General features: G+C 52.9%; 1 protein-coding gene across 1 annotated transcript in view; it reads right to left on the reverse strand.

The window, feature by feature from the left end:
• The window catches only part of btk (Bruton agammaglobulinemia tyrosine kinase), a 407,843-nt gene that overhangs the window by 254,654 nt on the left and 137,225 nt on the right, over positions 1-15,964 (reverse strand). Inside the window, exon 7 of the mRNA XM_085987158.1 lies at positions 3,092-3,154. Within this exon, the coding sequence (XP_085843284.1) occupies positions 3,092-3,154 (63 nt within the window). The remainder of the gene's footprint in view (positions 1-3,091; positions 3,155-15,964) is intronic.

The raw sequence follows: 15,964 nt of genomic DNA on the forward strand, positions 1-15,964 counted from the left end.
CTCAACATCTCACCGTGAGCTGGGATAGTCCCGACTCTCACCTCAACATCTCACCGTGAGCCGGGATAGTCCCAACTCTCACCCCAACATCTCACCGTGAGCCGGGATAGTCCCGACTCTCACCCCAACATCTCACCGTGAGCCGGGATAGTCCCGACTCTCACCTCAACATCTCACCGTGAGCCGGGATAGACCCGACTCTCACCCCAACATCTCACCGTGAGCTGGGATAGTCCCGACTCTCACCTCAACATCTCACCGTGAGCTGGGATAGTCCCGACTCTCACCCCAACATCTCACCGTGAGCCGGAATAGTCCCGACTCCCACCCCAACATCTCACCGTGAGCTGGGATAGTCCCGACTCTCACCCCAACATCTCACCGTGAGCCGGGATAGTCCCGACTCTCACCCCAACATCTCACCGTGAGCTGGGATAGTCCCGACTCTCACCCCAACATCTCACTGTGAGCTGGGACAGTCCCGACTCTCACCCCAACATCTCACCGTGAGCCGGGATAGTCCCGACTCTCACCCCAACATCTCACCGTGAGCCAGGATAGTCCCGACTCTCACCTCAACATCTCACCGTGAGCCGGGATAGTCCCGACTCTCACCTCAACATCTCACCGTGAGCCGGGATAGTCCCGACTCTCACCTCAACATCTCACCGTGAGCTGGGATAGTCCCGACTCTCACCCCAACATCTCACCGTGAGCTGGGATAGTCCCGACTCTCACCTCAACATCTCACCGTGAGCTGGGATAGTCCCGACTCTCACCCCAACATCTCACCGTGAGCTGGGATAGTCCCAACTCTCACCTCAACATCTCACCGTGAGCTGGGATAGTCCCGACTCTCACCCCAACATCTCACCGTGAGCCGGGATAGTCCCGACTCTCACCTCAACATCTCACCGTGAGCCGGGATAGTCCCGACTCCCACCCCAACATCTCACCGTGAGCCGGGATAGTCCCGACTCTCACCTCAACATCTCACCGTGAGCTGGGATAGTCCCGACTCTCACCCCAACATCTCACCGTGAGCCGGGATAGTCCCGACTCTCACCCCAACATCTCACTGTGAGCTGGGATAGTCCCGAATCTCATCCCAACATCTCACCGTGTGCCGGGATAGTCCCGACTCTCACCCCAACATCTCACTGTGAGCTGGGACAGTCCCGACTCTCACCCCAACATCTCACCGTGAGCCGGGATAGTCCCGACTCCCACCCCAACATCTCACCGTGAGCCGGGATAGTCCCGACTCTCACCCCAACATCTCACCGTGAGCCGGGATAGTCCCGACTCTCACCTCAACATCTCACCGTGAGCCGGGATAGTCCCGACTCCCACCCCAACATCTCACCGTGAGCCGGGATAGTCCCGACTGTCACCCCAACATCTCACCGTGAGCCGGGATAGTCCCGACTCTCACCCCAACATCTCACCGTGAGCCGGGATAGTCCCGACTCTCACCCCAACATCTCACCGTGAGCCGGGATAGTCCCGACTCTCACCCCAACATCTCACCGTGTGCTGGGATAGTCCCGACTCTCACCCCAACATCTCACCGTGAGCCAGGATAGTCCCGACTCTCACCCCAACATCTCACCGTGTGCCGGGATAGTCCCGACTCTCACCCCAACATCTCACCGTGAGCCAGGATAGTCCCGACTCCCACCCCAACATCTCACCGTGAGCTGGGATAGTCCCGACTCTCAGCCCAACATCTCACCGTGAGCTGGGATAGTCCCGACTCTCACCCCAACATCTCACCGTGAGCCGGGATAGTCCCGACTCTCACCCCAACATCTCACCGTGAGCTGGGATATTCCCGACTCTCACCCCAACATCTCACCGTGTGCCGGGATAGTCCCGACTCTCACCACAACATCTCACCGTGAGCTGGGATAGTCCCGACTCTCACCCCAACATCTCACTGTGAGCTGGGATAGTCCCGCCTCTCACCCCAACATCTCACCGTGAGCTGGGATAGTCCCGACTCTCACCCCAACATCTCACCGTGTGCCGGGATAGTCCCGACTCTCACCTCAACATCTCACCGTGAGCTGGGATAGTCCCGACTCTCACCCCAACATCTCACCGTGAGCCGGGATAGTCCCGACTCCCACCACAACATCTCGCCATGAGCTGGGATAGTCCCGACTCTCACCCCGACATCTCACCGTGAGCCGGGATAGTGCCGACTCTCACCTCAACATCTCACCGTGAGCCGGGATAGTCCCGACTCCCACCGCAACATCTGACCGTGAGCCGGGATAGTCCCGACTCTCACCACAACATCTCACCGTGAGCCGGGATAGTCCCGACTCTCACCTCAACATCTAACCGTAAGCTGGGATAGTCCCGACTCTCACCCCAACATCTCACCGTGAGCTGGGATAGTCCCGACTCTCACACCAACATCTCACCGTGAGCCGGGATAGTCCCGTCTCTCACCTCAACATCTCACCGTGAGCCGGGATAGTCCCGACTCTCACCCCAACATCTCACCGTGAGCCGGGATAGTCCCGACTCTCACCCCAACATCTCACCGTGAGCTGGGATAGTCCCGACTCCCACCCCAACATCTCACCGTGAGCTGTGATGGCAGCAACTCTCACCCCAACATCTCACCGTGAGCCGGGATAGTCCCGACTCTCACCCCAACATCTCACCGTGAGCCGGGATAGTCCCGACTCTCACCCCAACATCTCACCGTGAGCTGGGATAGTCCCGACTCTCACCCCAACATCTCACCGTGAGCTGGGATTGTCCCGACTCTCACCCCAACATCTCACCGTGAGCCGGGATAGTCCCGGCTCTCACCCCAACATCTCCCCGTGAGCTGGGATAGTCCCGACTCTCACCGCAACATCTCACCGTGAGCTGGGATTGTCCCGACTCTCACCCCAACATCTCACCGTGAGCCGGGAATGCTCCCGACTCTCACCCCAACATCTCACCGTGAGCTGGGATGCTCCCGACTCTCACCCCAACATCTCACCGTGAGCTGGGATAGTCCCGACTCTCACCTCAACATCTGACCGTGAGCTGCGATGGCCATGGCTCTCTCTACTGCTCTACTTACTCAAATGTTTCAAACTTGTTGCCGGATTCCACCACGTAGTTACTAGGGATGAAACCTTCTTGCCTGCAGAGTGAATGAGAGAGTCTGGTCAGCCATTCACGATTCTTTACGTACCCACCCACCACACGCCAAACCCGGGCGGGTATTTGTCGGAGCGGATCGTCCACACAATGCTCAACCACCTGATCCTCATTCAATCCACTCCCCCAGATCACAGGCCCAGAGACAAGGTTGGAAATTGACCACATAGTCTGTATCATACTGAACCCAATCATCTTCATACTTAACACATGCAAAAACACACTCACACACGCACACACAGACACACACACATAGACACACACTAACTCACACATACACACTGACACACACACACACAGATACACACACTCACTCACTCACACACACAGACACACACAGACACACACACAGACACACACACTCTCACTCACACACACTCACTCATTCACACACTCAGACAAACTCACTCACACACTCAGACACACTCTCACTTACACTCAGACACACTCTCGCTCGCACTCAGACACAATATCACTCACACACTCAGACACACTCACTCTCACACACTCTCACTCACACACTCTTTCACTCACACACACACACTCACTCACACACACACTCTCACACTCACTCACTCTCTCACACACTCACACGCTCTCACTCACTCTCACACACACTCTCACTCACACTCTCCGTCACACACTCACTCTCACTGTCTCACTCAATCACTCTCACTCACACACTCTCACTCAGTCTCACTCATACTCACACACTCTCTCACTCACTCACACACTCTCACTCACACATCTCACACATTCTCACTCACACACTCTCACGCACACTCTCACTCGCACACTCACTCACTCTCACTCACACATCTCACACATTCTCACTCACACACTCTCACGCACACTCTCTCTCACTCACACACTCTCAATCTTACTCACTCTCACTCACATACTCTCACTCACACACTCTCACTCACACACTCTCACTCACACACCCTCACTCAATCTCACACACACTCACACTCACTCACTCTCAGACTCACTCACTCACTCACACACTCTCACTCACTCACTCTCACTCACATACACTCATTCACACTCACTCACTCACACACTCTCAGACACACACACACTCTCACTCACACACACACTCACAATCTCACACTCAGTCTCACTCAAACTCACTCACACAGACTCTCACTCTCACACACTCTCATTCACTCACACTCACTCACACACACACTCACAATCTCACACTCAGTCTCACTCAAACTCACTCACACACACTCACTCACACACTCTCACTCTCACACACACACACTCACACACACACTCACACACTCACTCACACACTAATTCACACACAGACACACATACTCACACACACTCACAAATTCACAGACACACACACACAAAGACACACACCCACACACTCTCAAACTCACACACTCTCTCTCACACACACACTCACACTCTCTCACTCTCACTCACACACTCTCACTCTCTCACTCACACACTCACTCTCACCTCACTCTCTCACTCTCACTCACACACTCTCACTCTCTCACTCACACACTCTCACTCTCACCTCACTCTCTCACTCTCACTCACACACTCTCACTCTCTCACTCACACACTCTCACTCTCACCTCACTCTCTCACTCTCACACTCTCACTCTCACACCCACACACTCTCACTCTCACTCACAGTCTCTCACTCTCACTCACACACGCTCACTCTCACTCACACGCTCACTCACACACACAGTCTCACTCACCCACTCTCACTCAATCACTCAAACACACTCACACTCTCACTCGCACACACACTCACTCACTCACTCTCACTCACACTCTCTCACTCTCACTTGCACACTCTCACTCACACGCTCACTCACACACACGCTCACTCACACACACACTCTCACTCACACTCTCACTCGCACACTCACTCACTCTCACTCACAGATCTCACACTCTCACTCACACATGCTCTCTCACTCACACTCTCTCACACTCACACTCGCACACTCACACGCTCTCTCTCTCTCGTACACTTTCACTCCCACACGCTCACTCTCACTCACATACTTTTACACTCTCACTCACACTCACTCTCACTCTCACTCGCACACTCTCACACTCACTCACACACTCTCACTCACACTCACTCACTCACATCACACACTCACTCTCACTCACACACTCACTCACACACACTCATTCACACTCACTCACACACTCTCACTCGCTCTCACTCACAAACTCTCACACTCTCACTCGCTCTCACTCTCACTCGCTCTCACTCTCACTCACTCCCTCATCTCACACACTCACTCACACACTCTCACTCACATACTCTCACTCACACACTCTCACTCACTCACTCACACACTCACACACACTCTCACTCACTCACACACTCACTCACACACACACACTCACACACACTCTCACTCACTCACACACTCACACACACACTCTCACTCACTCACACACTCACTCACACACACACACTCACTCACACACTCTCTCACTCAGACACACTCACACCATCTCACTCACTCTCACACTCACTCATTTTCACTCACACACTCTCACTCTCACTCACACACTCACTCACACACTCTCACTCACACTCACACACTCTCACTCACACACTCACTCACTCTCACACACTCACTCACTCTCACACACTCACTCTCACTCACACTCAGTCTCACTCACTCACTCTCACTCTCACACTCAGACACACTCACACACTCAGACACCCTCACTCACTCACAGACACACATTCACTCACACTCTCACCCACACGCTCTCACTCACACTCCCACTCACACACTCACACTCACACTCTCTCACTCACACTCTCACTCACACTCTCTCACTCACACACTCTCACTCACTCTCACTCACACACTCTCACTCACTCTCACTCACACACTCACTCACACACTCACACTCACACACTCACTCACACTCTCACACTCACACTCTCTCACTCACACTCTCACTCACACACTCTCACTCACTCTCACTCACACACTCACTCACACTCTCACACTCACACTCTCTCACTCATACTCTCACTCGCCCTCTCTCACTCACACTCTCTCACTCACACTCTCACTCACTCTCACTCACACACTCACTCACACTCTCACACTCACACTCTCTCACTCACACTCTCACTCACACTCTCACTCACACTCTCTCACTCACACTCTCACTCACACACTCTCACTCACACACTCTCACACACTCACTCACACTCTCTCACTCACACTCTCTCACTCACACTCTCTCACTCACACTCACACACTCACACTCACACTCTCTCACTCACACTCTCACTCACACTCTCTCACTCACACTCTCTCACTCACACTCTCACTCACACACTCTCACTCACTCTCACTCACACACTCACTCACACTCTCTCACTCACACTCTCACTCACACACTCTCACTCACACTCCCACTCACACACTCACACTCACACTCTCTCACTCACACTCTCACTCACTCTCTCACTCACACTCTCTCACTCACACTCTCACTCACACACTCTCACTCACTCTCACTCACACACTCACTCACACTCTCACACTCACACTCTCTCACTCACACTCTCACTCACACACTCTCACTCACTCTCACTCACACACTCACACTCTCTCACTCACACTCTCTCACTCACACTCTCACTCACACTCACACTCACACTCTCTCACTCACACTCTCACTCACACTCTCACACTCACTCTCACTCACACTCTCTCACTCACACTCTCTCACTCACACTCCCACTCACACTCTCTCACTCACACACTCTCACTCACTCTCACTCACACACTCACTCACACACTCACACACTCACTCACACTCTCACACTCACACTCTCTCACTCACACTCTCACTCACACACTCTCACTCACTCTCACTCACACACTCACTCACACACTCACTCACACACTCACACTCTCTCACTCATACTCTCACTCACCCTCTCTCACTCACACTCTCTCACTCACACTCTCACTCACTCTCACTCTCACACTCACACTCTCTCACTCACACTCTCTCACTCACACTCTCACTCACTCTCTCTCACTCACACTCTCACTCACTCTCACTCACACACTCACTCACTCACACTCACACTCTCTCACTCACACTCTCTCACTCACACTCTCACTCACACACTCTCACTCACTCTCACTCACACACTCACTCACACTCTCTCACTCACACTCTCACTCACACACTCTCACTCACTCTCACTCACTCTCTCACTCACACTCTCACTCACACACTCTCACTCACACACTCTCACTCACACTCACACTCACACACTCACACTCACACTCACACTCTCTCACTCACACTCTCACTCACACTCTCTCACTCACACTCTCTCACTCACACTCTCACTCACACACTCTCACTCACTCTCACTCACACACTCACTCACACTCTCACACTCACACTCTCTCACTCACACTCTCACACTCACACTCACTCTCACTCACACACTCACTCACACTCTCACACTCACACTCTCTCACTCACACTCTCACACTCACACTCTCACACTCACACTCACTCTCACACTCACACTCACTCTCACTCACACACTCACTCACACTCTCACACTCACACTCTCTCACTCACACTCTCACACTCACACTCACTCTCACTCACACACTCACTCACACTCTCACACTCACACTCTCTCACTCACACTCTCTCACTCATACTCTCACTCACTCTCACTCACACTCTCACTCACACTCTCACACTCACACTCTCTCACTCACACTCTCTCACTCACACTCTCACTCACACTCTCACTCACACTCTCACTCACACTCTCACTCACACTCTCTCACTCACACTCTCACTCACACACTCTCACTCACACTCTCTCACTCACACTCTCTCACTCACACTCTCACTCACACTCTCTCACTCACACTCTCTCACTCACACTCTCACTCACACTCTCACTCACACTCTCTCACTCACACTCTCACTCACACTCTCACTCACACTCTCACTCACACACTCTCACTCACACACTCACTCACACTCTCTCACTCACACTCTCACTCACACTCTCTCACTCACACTCTCACTCACACACTCTCACTCACTCTCACTCACTCACACTCTCACTCACACACTCTCACTCACACACTCTCACTCACACACCCTCACTCACACACTCTCACACTCTCACTCACACACTCTCACTCACACAGTCTCACTCTCACACTCAGACACACTCACACACTCACTCTCACACTCACTCACACTCTTACTCACACACACTCTCGCTCACACACTCTCGCTCACACACTCTCGCTTACACTCTCACACACTTTCATTCACTCACATTCACTCACACACTCTCACTCGCACATCTCACACACTCTCACTCTCACTCACGCACTGTCACACACTCTCACGCACACATACACACATACTCACACACACACACTCACACACACATACACTCACTCACACTCACACTCACAGATACACACTCTCACTCACAGACACAGACACACACACTCACACTCACAGATACACACTCTCACTCACAGACACAGACACACACACTCACACTCACAGATACACACTCTCACTCACAGACACAGACACACACACTCACACTCACAGATACACACTCTCACTCACAGACACAGACACACACACTCACACACACTCACACACTCTCACTCACAGACACAGACACACACACTCACACACACACACACACTCACACTCACACACACTCACACACTCTCACACACTCTCACACACACACTCACACACACAGACACACACTCACTCAGATACACACACACACTCACACACACACTCACTCAGATACACACACACACACACACTCACACACACACTCACACACAGACACACACTCACTCAGATACACACACTCACACAGACACAGACACACACACTCACTCATACTCACACTCTCTCACTCACACACTCTCTCACACACTCTCACTCACACACACCCATTCTCACTCACACACACTCACTCACACACTCACTCACACACACACACTATTTCTCTATTACCAGCTCCAGATAAACATTACAAACTCATTAAGAGGAAGAACCTGAGAGGGAGCAGGCGATTTAAAGAACAAAAAAACAACGAGTGATGTCACAGCAAAGCAGGGAAGTGATAGGTTCTTCAGTGTTTTTCTGTTTTCTTGGGCATTGATTTAAATTAAAAGCCTGGATTAAAAACTAAGGCCTAGAAATTCAGTATAGCCATGTTTGGGGCGCTACAGCATGGCGTTCGCTAACTTTTGCGCCCGGCGCAACTTAGTGCCACCTTCGCCGATATTCAGTTGCATCGCCCCAAGAGGTTGCTGCTGCGCTAAAGCAGGCGATGCACGACTATCATTAGGCGCTAAGCCGGCGATCCGGGGCGCAAACACCGAAGGCGGGCGCCGCGCAGGTGCGGCGAGGTGCTCATTGAGGGCAGACAGTCAGGCGCCGGTCAGCACTTAAAGGGGGAGGGTGGAATTGCTTGGCTGCCACGCCCTGCACACTGCTGCCCTAAGGCAAGGCCTGAACACTGCTTCTGGAACAGCTCCACGCCCAGGAGAATGGAGAAGGCCAGGGAGGGAGCGCAGCGCTTCGGCGAGGGTGACCTGAGGCTGCTGGTTGGCGCAGTGGACCGCAGGCGCCATATCCTCTTCCCTGAGGGTGGCAGGAGGCCGCTGCCTGCCGAATATCGGAAAGCATGGAGGGATGTGGCAAACAGGGTCACGTCCAACAGCGTGGTTGGCAGGACACCAACCCAGTGCCGGAAAAAATTCAACGACCTCACTCGGGTTGTCAGGGTGAGTACCCTTTCCAGTATCCTCCTCATCCCTGCATGTGCACCTCATTTATGGCCAAACAGGTCTGAAAGCCCTAATGGCCAGCCCTCATCCAGCAGCTATGGAACTGTCATGAAAAGCACTTGCGCAATCAGGACTTTAGACACTGTCAGGGCTATTCGACCATGGGAGGCAGTGCGGGCAAGATCAGGGCTTGACATTGTCAGGGCTAATCGAACATGGGAGGCAGTGCGGGCAAGATCAGGGCTTGACACTGTACTTAGAGGCGGTCCTTTCTCTTGCAGGCCAAGCTGGCGCATAACAGAAGACAGCAGCGACAGACCGGGGGAGGCCGTCCTGACCTGAAACAGCTGAGCGACCTCGAGCAGCGAGTGGAGCGGATCATGGCAGGCCGGCTGAGTGGCCCCGTCACCACTGGAGATGCTGACCCTGTTCTGGGCACCAATGGTAAGGTCATCACCTTTTTGACCTCTCCCTTTCCACTTGCGCCTCACACCAGCATCCTTTGCCACTATCGAACCAATGCAGTGCACAGTAGCACTCATGCCTCCCTCGCTGCCGCCCTGTCCTCACTCTAAAGCAACTCTTGTGCCTCCCTGCTTTCAGATGGTGACTCGCCAGATGAGGAGGCGGCCCCTCAAGCTGGCACTGTGTCCGAGTCAGACATAGAGGAGGAGGAAGAGGAAGCCAGCCCATCAGGGACACCCTCAGCCGAGGCAGCCCATGGCCATGATGGTGACACGTCTTCCCTGGAGGGGAGCAGGGGGGAAGGGTCGGAGGATAGTGAAGCTCCGGCGACCAGCGGGCTGCAGCAACGCGGGAGGGGTGGGGAAGCTCGGCGCCTTCTCCCCGGAGGGTGAGTGCGGCCTCCAGTCCTGCTACGGTGAGCACAGAGGAGGTGCGGCTCCTAGCGGAAATGGGCGCCCAGGCTGAGCGCAGGCACACTGAGCTCATGGCTGCAGTGGCGAGGATGCCTGACTCCATAGAGTCACTGGCAAGGAGTGTGCAGGAATTCGGGGCAGCACAGGCCAGGAGTCTGCAACAATTCAGTGCAGCACAGGCCAGGAGTCTGCAGGACATCGCGGCAGCACAGGCTAGGAGTCAGCAGGACTTCGCTGCTTCACAGGCGGCTTCTAGCCAAGTGCTCAGTCGTGCCGTGCATTCACTGGCTGCTGTCTTGCAGACACAGACCAGGGCCACACGGGCACTAACTGCTGCCACACTCGCTGGATCGGCCAGGCATCGCCGGGGCACTCGCTGTGCCGCAGCAGCCCAGCAGTCTGTGCCTCAGCAGATTGCTGCGCATGCTGCAGTGCTGGCCCGTGCGCGTGCCAATGTATCAGCCGACCAGGGAGTGCCTGTGATCTGTCAGGTTGGCAGCATTCCTGCAGCCAACACTGTCACTCCTCCATTGCAGCTGCCACCAACTGTTGGACAGACTGCTGCCGCCCAAGCAGAGTTGGAGCAGTCAGCAGCCGGCCCCTCCAGTCCCAGAACTGGTCCAGGCCGACCCCCAAGGGCATCTGCCGTCTCATCATCTGACCCTCAGCAGCCTTCCCCCAGCCTTGCTGCAGCCACTGGGGTCCCATTGAGGAGGAGCTGCAGGGCGGGTAGGGGCCAGTCACGGAAGCGAAACGGATCACCCTCGCAGGGGAAAAAGTAGAAGGTGTGGCCAAATGTTTTGTTTTACTTATAAAAGCCGAGACTGGTGTATTTGTTTCATATATAAAGGCCGAGACTGCTGTATTTGTTTCATATTTAAAGGCCGAGACTGGTGTATTTGTTTCATATATAAAGGCCGAGAGTGCTGTATTTGTTTCATATATAAAGGCCGAGACTGGTGTATTTGTTTCATATATAAAGGCCGAGACTGCTGTATTTGTTTCATATTTAAAGGCCGAGACTGGTGTATTTGTTTCATATATAAAGGCCGAGACTGGTATATTTGTTTTACTTGTAAAGGCCGAGACTGGTGTGTGCGGCTTAGGTTGATTGGCTATGATAAATTGACCCTTAGTGTTAGGGGGATTAAATACGTGGGGTTACGGGGATAGGGTGGGATATGTGTTGGTGTAGGGGTTACGGGGATCGGGTGGGATATGTGTCGGTGCAGGCTCGATGGGCCGAAATGGCCTCTATCTGCACTGTGGGGTTTCTGTGATTCTGTGAGACTGGTGTATTTGTTTCATATTTAAAGGCCGAGACTGGTATATTTGTTTTACTTGTAAAGGCCGAGACTGGAATATTTGTTTTACTTGTAAAGGCCGAGACTGGTGTATTTGTGTTTTGGGGGGGGGGTTTCTCGCCATTAGTTTGTCATGTGGGAAGGGCACAGAGGTATCACAGTAAAAAATGTTCTTAAATCGCACTGTCCATGCTTTCTTTTGGAAGTCCTGGTTGCCCTGCTCGGCTGAGGGCTTGTGGAGCGGCTACATTCATCTTCTGCCATTGGCACAAGCCATTCCCTGAGAGGGGGCCTAGAACCGACTTGCAATAAGCCGCCGACGGGCGGCCCTTGCACTTTCTGCCTCCCTCCTGTGCTGGTCCTCCTCCTCCTCCTCCTCCTCTGGTGGTCCTCCAATGTCTGCTGGCAGTGGCTGAGTCCTGCGGATAGCCAGGTTGTGCAGCATGCAGCACACGACAACGAAATGGGAGACTCGCTCAGGCGAGTACTGTTGGGCTCCCCCGGAACGATCCAGACAGCGGAACCGTTGCTTCAGCACACCGATTGTTTGCTCAATGATGTTCCTGGTTGCTTGATGGCTGTCATTGTATCCCTCTTCAGCAGGGGTGTTGGGCGCACGGAGCGGGGTCATCAGCCAGGTGCACAAAGGATAGCCTTTGTCCCCGAGAAGCCATCCTCGTGGGTGAGGCTGGGCCTCGAACATGTCTGCCACAGAAGTCTGGCGCAGGATGAAGGCATCGTGGCTGCTGCCTGGAAAGCGGGCATTGACAGCTAGGAGGAGCTGCCTGTGGTCACACACCAACTGCACGTTGAGCAAATGGTAGCCCTTCCGGTTGCGTTAATCCTCGGCATTCTCTAGAGGTGCCCGCAAAGCCACATGCGTGCAGTCAATGGTGCCCTGCACCATGGGGAAGCCCGCTAATGCTGCAAAGCCCATTGCACGCTCTTGCTGCTTGTCAACGGTCATGGGGAAGGAGATGAACTGACGTCTCCTTCTGAAAAGGGCATTGGTCACCTGGCGGATGCAGCAATGTACCGCAAACTGGGAGATGTTGGAAATGTCCCCAGTAGCAGATTGGAAGGAGCCGGTGGCATAGAAGTTGAGAGCCACCGTCACCTTCACTGCCACCGACAGAGACGTCCTGCTCCTCAGCTGTGGCTGCAGATCACCGCCAAGCAGGTGGCAGATCTCAGTGACCACCGTCCTTCTGAATCGCAGCCTCCGAACACACTGCTCCTCAGACATGTTCAGATATGAGAACTGCTGGCGGTATACCCTGGGTGGGTAAGGCCTCCTTTGCCGACACCTGTTGCCCCTTCTCCGTCTGGCCATGACTGGCACTCTCTGACGGCGTCTCTGAGCCCTTTGAATGCAATGGAGAAGCCCAACGTTTCCACCCATTGCAGCCCCCATTATATGTTTCCAATCAATGCTATGACACTGAAGTTAAAGACAAGTGCAAAGCTGTGGCCTGAAGCCACAAGTACCTGTGCGAGTGTTGAGCCAAACCAGAAAGCTCTCTACCTTTGTCTCTCGCCAAAGATCCGTCTCTCACAAAGAAGGAGTGGTGCAAAATGGCTGCCATTTATACTGCAGGAGGAGTCCCCTTTAATTAGCGCCCCCCGCGCCCCGCAGCGACTGGGAACCGTTCCCCTCTACCAGTCGCTAGGGGCACCAGGCGCACAATAGGCCGGCGCCACTGAATTTCCGGTTCGGGGCGCACAAAGGGCGTTGCACCATGAAATGACGTCAGGATCTGCGCGCGCAGCTGAGCGCGCGCAAAGGTTTTGCGCCGCCGCTAAATCTTAACTGAAGTTCGCGAGAGGCGCAGATCGCGCTGCGCCCGGGCGCTAGCCGCTTAGCACCCCACTTCTCCTCCTCCTAAGGCGCTAGCGGCTGGCGCAAACAACTGAATTTCTAGGCCTAAACGTTTAAAATTTAAACACTTAACTAATTAAATACATTAGAGATGGCAGGGCAGGCGATGTGTTACTGCTGCAACATGTGGGAGCTGGTGGACACCATTGAGGTCCACGGCGACCACATTTGCAGAAAGTGTTGGTCACTCGAGGGACTTTGGCTCCATGTTGATGAGCTGGAGTCTGAGCTTCAAACACTGCGACACATCAGAGAGGGGGAGAGTTACCTGGACACTGTGTTCCAGGAGGCAGTCATACCCCTTAGATTAATTAATTCAAATTTGGTCCGTGGTCAGGGACAGGTGGGTGTCACTGCGAGCGAGGCAGGAATGGGGAACCAGGGGGTAGTGGTGGAGGAGACTCAGCCCTTGCTCTTGTCCAACAGTTACGAGGTTCTTACTCTCTGTGTGGATGAGAGCAGGGACTGCAGGGAGGATGAGCAAACTGACCACAGCACCATGGTACAGGGAGCCAATCAAGAGGGGGGAGCAAAAAGAAATGTAGTAGTGGTAGGGGACACTATATTTAGGGGGGTAGACACTGTTCTCTGCAGCCAAGAGCGTGAGTCCCGAAGGCTGTGTTGCCTACCCGGTGCCAGGGTAAAGGACATCTCCTCCGGGCTGGAGAAGAACTTGGAGTGGGAGGGGGAGGATCCAGTTGTCGTGGTCCACGTAGGTACCAACAACATAGGTAGGACAAAGAAAGAGGTTCTGCTGAGAGAGTTTGAGCAGCTAGGGACTAAATTAAAAAGCAGAACCACAAAGGTAATAATCTCTGGATTATTACCTGAGCCACGAGCAAATTGGCATATGGTCAATAGGATCAGGGAGATGAATGTGTGGCTCAAAGTTTGGTGTGCGAGAAGTGGGTTTCGATTCGTGGGGCATTGGCACCTGTACTGGGGAAATAGAGAGCTGTTCTGTTGGGACGGACTACACCTGAACCATGCTGGGACCAGAGTTCTAGCGAATCGAATAACTAGGGAGGTAGATAGGGCTTTAAACTAAATAAGGGGGGAGGGGGGTGGGTTGCGGTCCCGGTGGAGAGAAATTTAGAATGCTAAAGAGAAAAGACAAGGAAGCAGTGCAGGAAAGTGATTGGGGTAAGGATAACCAGATTGTGTCAGGAAGGGACCGAGCGTACAAACAAAAGAGTGCACAAACAAATAGGGTCTGGGTAAGAAAAAATGGTAATAAGATAAATAGGGCCATTGTACAAAAAAATGTTAAGATGTCTAAAAATGTTAAAAAGAAAAATCTAAAGGCACTGTATCTGAATGCACAAAGCATTAATATTAAGGTAGACAAATTAACAGCGCAAATAGATGTAAACGGATACGATATAATTGCAGTTACGGAGACATGGCTTCAGGGTGACCAAGGCTGGGAGCTGAATATCCAGGATATTCGATATTTAGGAAGGACAGACAAAAAGGAAAAGGAGGTGGGGTGGCGTTGTTAGTAAAGGATGAAATCAGAGCAATAGTGAGAAAGGTTATTGGCTCAGAAAATCAAGATGTAGAATCAGTCTGGGTGGAGCTAAGAAGCACCAAAGGGCAGAAAACGTTGGTGGGAGTTGTCTATAGGCCTCCAAACAGTAGTGGTAATGTAGGGGATGGCATCAAACAGGAAATTAGAGATGCATGTAACAAGGGTACTACAGTAATCATGGGTAACTATAACCTACATATAGACTGGCCAAACCAAATTAGCAATAATATTATGGAGGGTGAATTCCACAAAAAAGGACCAAGAGATTGATTAAGAGGGGAAAAATAGAGTATGAGAGTAAACTTTCAAGGAACATAAAAGTGGACTGTAAAAGCTTCTACAAGTATGTAAAAAGAAAA

The sequence above is a fragment of the Somniosus microcephalus genome, chromosome 1 (assembly GCF_052327205.1).
Source record: "Somniosus microcephalus isolate GS21.2 chromosome 1, FLI_Smic_1.0, whole genome shotgun sequence".
In the NCBI taxonomy this organism is placed as follows: Eukaryota; Metazoa; Chordata; class Chondrichthyes; order Squaliformes; family Somniosidae; genus Somniosus; species Somniosus microcephalus.